At 52.7% G+C, this 6607-nt stretch overlaps 1 protein-coding gene across 1 annotated transcript; it reads right to left on the bottom strand.

Annotated features, from left to right (window-relative positions):
• Positions 1-1018: 1018 nt before the first annotated feature.
• Positions 1019-6497, bottom strand: DDOST (dolichyl-diphosphooligosaccharide--protein glycosyltransferase non-catalytic subunit). The gene is made up of 11 exons (XM_066981994.1): positions 6315-6497; positions 6080-6190; positions 5907-5993; positions 5243-5346; positions 4215-4309; positions 3734-3827; positions 3118-3266; positions 2692-2839; positions 2241-2361; positions 1991-2097; positions 1019-1507 (listed from the first exon to the last, which is right to left on the bottom strand). The coding sequence occupies exons 1-11, from the start codon at positions 6451-6453 to the stop codon at positions 1358-1360; spliced, it is 1305 nt and encodes a 434-aa protein (XP_066838095.1). The 5' UTR covers positions 6454-6497; the 3' UTR covers positions 1019-1357.
• Positions 6498-6607: the final 110 nt, after the last annotated feature.

Here is a 6607-nt window from a genome sequence, read left to right as displayed (position 1 = left end):
CGCCGAGCGCCGCCGTCGCAAAGCGCCGCCCGCCGCCAGCCCCGCCCCGAGCCGGCAGCGGGAGGCGGGGCCGAGCCCAGCCCGGGGCTGGGGGGGGGGGGGCCCGGACCCGGTACCCCCCCGGGTGCCTCTGCGCTGCGCCCCCCGCGGTGCCTCGAAGCGCTCGCCCTTCTCCTCCAGGCCAGGCAGCAGCCGGCACCCCCCTGGCTCCGTCCCTCCCTGCCCCAGCCCCAGCCCCCAAACCCCCCGCAAAAGTCTCCCCAGAGCCCACGCACCCCCAGCAGCCTCTGCCACTTCGTTTTGGGGGGAAATGAGGGCAGGAGGCAGCAGTGGATGGGGGGAGGCAACTATACCACAGCCTAGCGTGCAGGGGAGCGTGTGTAAATACACAGGAGGGCTGGTTCCCCCCTCCCCAGCATACGCAGGGGCTGCCCCAAGATCTCCTGGGGAGCCCTTTGGGAACAGGGGGACGTTAAGATCCTGGGGATCCCACCACCACACAGCTCTCACCAGCACCGCAGGCATGGGCTTTCCTGCTGCCACATCCCTTGAGGGCCTTCGCGCTGCTCCAACCCACCCGCACATCCCCCGAGGCTGCAGGGCTGTCCGGAAAGGCTGCAGGGCTGTTGTTGCCATGCCGGGTTATTTTTTTTTCCCCAAGCATCGAGGAACATGAACGTTAATTTGCTTGTGAGGCTCCCAGGAAGGCAAAGCAGCTGGAGAAGGGGTGCAGCAGGATGGGGGGCGGTGCCCTCAGGCAGCAGTGAAACCCCCGCCTACTGCAGGTACACCGCTGCGGGGCTGGACTGAGACACGGAAGGATGACACCGAGCCCCAGGAACAAGGCGATGGGGCCCGTGCCGTACGTCACCCCCGCTGTACTCGCTGCTTTCTGCACCAGGAGCAGGGCAGGATTCAGCGGCACAGGCAGCGCTCCCCTCCGACCTCCTCCCACGTGCTGACCGTGGGCTTTCCTCATCAGAGAGCCCTGCTCAGTAATTCACTCACTTCAACACGCGGGGAGAGGAACAAGACTTTATTTTGAAAATGGAGTTAATCTCAAATCAAAATCATTCCAGCCACGGGGTGGGACAAACAGAACAGTAGCACTGCGAACCGATCAAGGAGCAACAAGACCATAGTTGTCACATTTCCGTTTGCAAACATTTTGTCAACAAATCCCCTGCAAATATTTACTTCATTTTCTCTCTTGTTAATCAACCCATATGTAATAATAAAAAAAAAAGCCCCAAACCAGTCTGGCACCTACCAGTCCTCACACAGTTACTGCAAGGGCCCCGAGTGCTGCCCATCTCCGCATGGTGCCAGGGAAAAGGCTCTTCCTCCCATAGGGAGCTCAGTCGGATTTCTCCTTCTCCTTCATGTGCAAGAAGACAATGCTGAACATGAAGAGGCCCACCATCATGGAGAAGGCTCCAGCGTAGTACGGGTACGCCGAGGGGATGAAACGTTCGTACTGCGTGTGCTGGAGGGGACGCACGGACACCTAGGAGAAAAGGTGGCATCCCTTTCGAGTTTGGCAGGACCCAGTAACGGATCAAGATAATCCCCTGCACGCACCTCTGACTCCCTGTGCTCCTCAGCACCTGTTAGGTTACTGAAAAGGCAATTGAACTATTTGTTTCTAGGGCTGAACCGCAGCTTTTAGCCAATACCAAAAACATTCTCATGTGTCCCACATATTTTTAAAGCTCCAAATGCTCTACTCGGGAGGAAATACTTGCTCAGTTCAAGCCTGCACAATGGTAAGGCTCTCTGCACTGGCATTTGCAGCAACCGCACAACGCTTGTCCAAAGAAGAGGTAACTACAACCAGTTGCTTGCACAGCTCGTTTCCAAACCCCAAAGTGCAAATAAAAAACAAAGTCAGAAGTGCTGAAATTCCATGTACATTCAAGTACCTTGCACCTCAATAACAACTTAACGGAGATCCCTTTCCTCTTGCGGGATTCATTCCCACCGTACTGACCTGGGTGGAGGAGTAGAGGTGGGTATAACCCAGGCGGTTATAATCCACTTTAAACTGGAACACTCCGTAGACATCCGGCAGCTTGAACTGCACGCTGTACTTGCCACCTAAGAAAGAGTCGCAACATTTAACTGACACAAGAAATTGGAAGACAGAAGCTGTGGAAGCCTTCACAGGTCTTCCTGCTACAATGCTGCCATGCCGAGGAGAAAACATCCCAACGTGGGCCGGAGAGGTGAGGGGAACCTACCGTTTCTCTTCAAGAAAGTCCGCACGAACGGATCGATGCGGACGAACTCCAGCTGGATATCGTCTCCGTCGAAGGGGACCCACTTTCCATCAGAAAGCTTTTCAATTACGATGCTGTACTCCTGGAACAAACCCGTGCATGAACAGGAGTCAGGAGCAATGCCTGAAAACACACCTCGACCCCAGCAGAAGACTCCAGAAGGGATACGGTCTGAAGTGACCAGGGAGTTCTCCCAAATTTCTTTTTCCAAAGCTGGTTAGGTAAGTTGTCCCTCTTGGAAACACAGACTAGGGATCAGTAATCAAAGCAACTCTCACTAGTCAGAGAGTAAGTAAATACCTACGTTACAGCAGCAGGAAAAGGGATCCAACTATACTTTTCAGCTCCTAGTTTCTTCCTGCCCACACAACAGGAGCCCATTCCAAGCAGGCCGCCCTGCGCGCAGCCTTACCACAAGATCAGTGACGGTGTAGGCATTAGGAGGTGCAAGTTCTCCCACGCGGTGGTGAGACACGGCTCCGACGCGCAGCACGCCCTCTTCTTTGAACACCCAGCGGGACAAGGCAACAGCCAGCTCGTAATTACCAGTCTGCGAGTACCTAGGGAGGAAGGAATGCAAAGAAAGTATGGCAGCCACTCTGAAAAACACACTACATGCCAAAAAACAAGCCATGAACAGATCTGAAAGCAAGAAAAAGCTATCCTGGGTTAAAAGAGAATTATTTTCCAACGCACCTCATCCCTCAAGACCAAAGCAATGTATCACACCCTATTTGCATTAAAGCTTTTTCTGTTTCCCACAGCAGGAAACTTTGTTGCCTGTTGCCCCCATCTCCCCAAATATTCCTTGGGAAGGAATGCCCAGAAGCTAGCGCACCTCTTGGAGCCAGGAGTAGCTTTCTGCACAGCAGAATTGAAGAAGGCATCACTGAAGAAATCCAAAGAGCCACTGAAAACAACGCGAGCGTTGTTCCTTGCTTGGAGTCCTGCGATCAGAAGGGTGTTCTTCCCAACCGCATGTGGATACTGGAAAGGAGCACATTTAAAAGACGTTTAGCCAGTGCAGGGACAAGTAAAGAAGAGCTAGTCAATCTCGAAGTTATGATTTCACTACTGCTACAGGTTTGCTTCGAGGTGGAACAGTCTGACCATAGGGAGCATGCTTCACAGCTAAACAGAGGATAAGAAACTGCTCAGAATAACAAGGAACGGGATCCATAGCATTTTATTCCTACCCTCTCTGCGGGGGATGAAGCCCCTTGAAGGGGATATGCTTTGATCTAGGTTGATATTTATTCCAAAGTATCATTCATGCTGGACATTTTGTCACCAACAAAAAGCACAGAGGAAGAAAAATTCCCAGGGAGGTATCAGGAAGCAGGTGACTTTCAAACTCACCACAAGAGCTTTCTTCCAAGTTGCTGGAATGAGAGGGATTTGAACAAAGAAGTACAGCCCAGAAGAAGAGGAAAAAAAAAAGTCAGCGAACATACCTGAGTAATGGGTTTATCTGGGAAAAAGGAGTAAGAGGTAGAAGAGCCGGTCAGGATATCCAGCACCAGCGGGTTGTCAGGATCAGCCACCATCCTTGCAGGGAGAGGCACAATGAGCTGCGCGAACACCCGCGGGAAATGTGCAGGCACCAGCTAAGCTGCACAAACCTTCTCACCCTCGGATGTGGCGAGACAGCTGCAGAACTTGCACCCTTACAGAAACGAGTTACTTTCTCAAGATATTCAGTCAAGCTTCATTAACTTCTATTAAGAAACATCGCCAAGTCAAGATCTAAGCCACTTGGGAGATTTTCTTTTCATCGTTATTCAAAATCAACACAGATTTCTCATGTTAGGAGTTCACAGCTGGCTAACCCTGCCCTTTGCTCGCACTAACACCAAGATTTTTGTGCTGCTTCCCCAACAACAGCCATCTCGCCCCGACACCCTCCCTGTCCACACCCCGTGGCAGGTCACTTACCCAACTCCTCGGAAGAGGATGGGGTTCAGCGTCGTTTTCCCCACGATGGTGGGAGCCTTCAGTAGGTTCTCAGCATCTGCGACTATGAGCGTGTGCTTGGAGGAAACGAGAGATCTGCGTAAATGCACTGCACAGGCAAATGCATTTACATGCACCTTCAGTAACTTTCAGGTTTTAGAACAGCAAGCAACAGCTTCTTTTTTTGCTTGAAAGTTAACTTTGTTTTTACAGACAATCAAAACCGAACAGTTTTTGGATTACAGCTGAATTAAAAAGAAAAAAAAAAGCATTTTTGTTTAATCGTGATCAGATTAAGATGCTGGTATATAAGGAAATATGAAACACCTTTTGATAAAAATAGCAACACTACGGCAGTTTACTTCCCCTACATCTTAGTAGCTTTCATCTTTAGATCAGGACAACATTCATGTACTGCTTGAACAATTTAATGTAAATAAAAATTAGCAAAGCATGTTCAGGTCTTAAGAGGCTTTTTAAAGTACTGAACAGCACTGGGGAAAGAAAACAAACGTGTAAACTTCTGTAACCATCTCTCTCAATAGCATCTGGGACTGAAAATCACCCTCCCCATATTTGGAGCGTCACACTTCATGCTTTCATTCTTCACCTACCAAAAGTAAAATGAGGTACACTTCACCAGTGGGTGAAATTCAGCTCTCCCACTCCAAAATGCTTCAATACCCTCATTAACTACGGTTTTACAAATTGAGATACAGTGACGCTTTGAAACTACTCGGGGAGCAGAAAGATCAAACCCAGGAAATTCAGAGGGATAAATTCAGGGCAAGAACTCCCCGTGCACACAGCTCTGAGCTATTATGTCAGCTCTCTAGCTGCAGCACGACCAGACGCTGTTAAACAGCACCACTTACGCCTTTCTTGGGAACGAGCTGGGACAGGAGAGAATGGATGGAAGAAAAAAAAGGAAGTAAGAACAGAAGATTCATCTCTCAACTTTTCCGCATAGGTTCTCGTTAACAAAGCCCAGAACAAGCAAATACGTTTACCTGGCCTGGGTCTGATATATCGTAGTTGTGATGGTCGATAACAGCTGTCCTTTCCTCATCAAATTCTATCCCGCATTCGCTGCCCAGCTCTCGCAGCGGATCACCTAAAAGGAGAAAACGGATTCTCTGTTATGCAGCGTGCTCTGAAGGTCACAGTGCCAGTCTCAACACTCAAAATAACACGTAAATTCAGCTCAGTGACATGTTTGGCACTCTACTGGCCAAACCCTGAGCATCACAACCTCTTTCTACTAAATTCCCATTTAGAATAGGAATAAAGAATTTATTTTTTTTTAACCCAAGAACTATCATCCCTTTCCTCAGAGTACAGACCCTGTTGTCTGCAACAAGAAACTACATGCATGAAGTACCATTTAGTTAAATCCCCCTTCCACAAAGAGCACAGAAAGTCTTTTCCTTTCCAAGCATGTGTTTCTCCGGCGCATCTGCCAAATGCAGAGCTGAAGAACGCTGTCCTACAAGCCTATCAGGTAACGCATTTTTTTCTCATCCTGTTTATTTTTCTGCAGAAGCTCTGGGAAGGATGAACAAACTGCTTGATGGTTGCAAGGCGCACGCAAAGCAGGAACGCGGTATAAGCAGTGGCTGAAACACGCTGCTTTGCTGCTGGCCCCCTCGCCCCCTGCCGAGGGCTGGCACTTACCAATGTCCGAGCTGGCGGCCACGAGGACGCTGCCGCCGCCGTCGATGAAGGCGGTGATGGTCTCCACGTTGATGTTCCCACCGAAATCTGCAGGGGCACACACCGCAGCTCCGTGACTCCCCCCCAGCCGCAGCCGGCTCCGGGCGCCCCCCGAGCGCCGCCCCCGCGCTCACCTTCGATGGACGGCGCGAAGACGATGAGGTTGTCGTAGAGGAACTCCCCGTACTTGATCAGGGACAGGCCGGCGTCGTCCGCGGTGCGGAAGGTGAGCTCGAAGCCCCTGTCTGCGGCCGCCACACGCAGCGCTCAGCCCCGGCCCCGCCGGCAGCGGGCCCCCAGCGCCGCCGCCCCGGCCCCGGCCCCTCCCCGCCGCCCCCAGCCCGGCCGCGGTGCCGCCGCCGGCCCTACCCGCCAGGCTGCGGAAGAAGAGCGAGTGCGTGTCCCGCAGGCTGCCGTTCTCCAGCAGCACCAGGGTGCGGGGTCCGGCCCCGGCCGTCGCCGCCGCCGCCGCCAGCAGCCACCACAGCCGCGCCGCGGCCGCCGCCATCTTGTCGCCGGCGCCAGGCTCCCCAGGAAGGGGCGGGCCGAGAGCGGGCGGCCAATCGGCTCCGCGCCCGGCGCCGCCGCACTCCAATCAGCGGCAGACAGCTCCGCGCCGCCGGCCAATCAGCGCGGGGCTTCGGGCCCGGCTCGAAGGCGGG

Source organism: Anser cygnoides, chromosome 23 (assembly GCF_040182565.1).
Source record: "Anser cygnoides isolate HZ-2024a breed goose chromosome 23, Taihu_goose_T2T_genome, whole genome shotgun sequence".
NCBI lineage: Eukaryota > Metazoa > Chordata > Aves > Anseriformes > Anatidae > Anser > Anser cygnoides.
The sequence above is the reverse complement of the archived record's forward strand: the minus strand, read 5'-3'. Positions and strand labels throughout refer to the sequence as shown.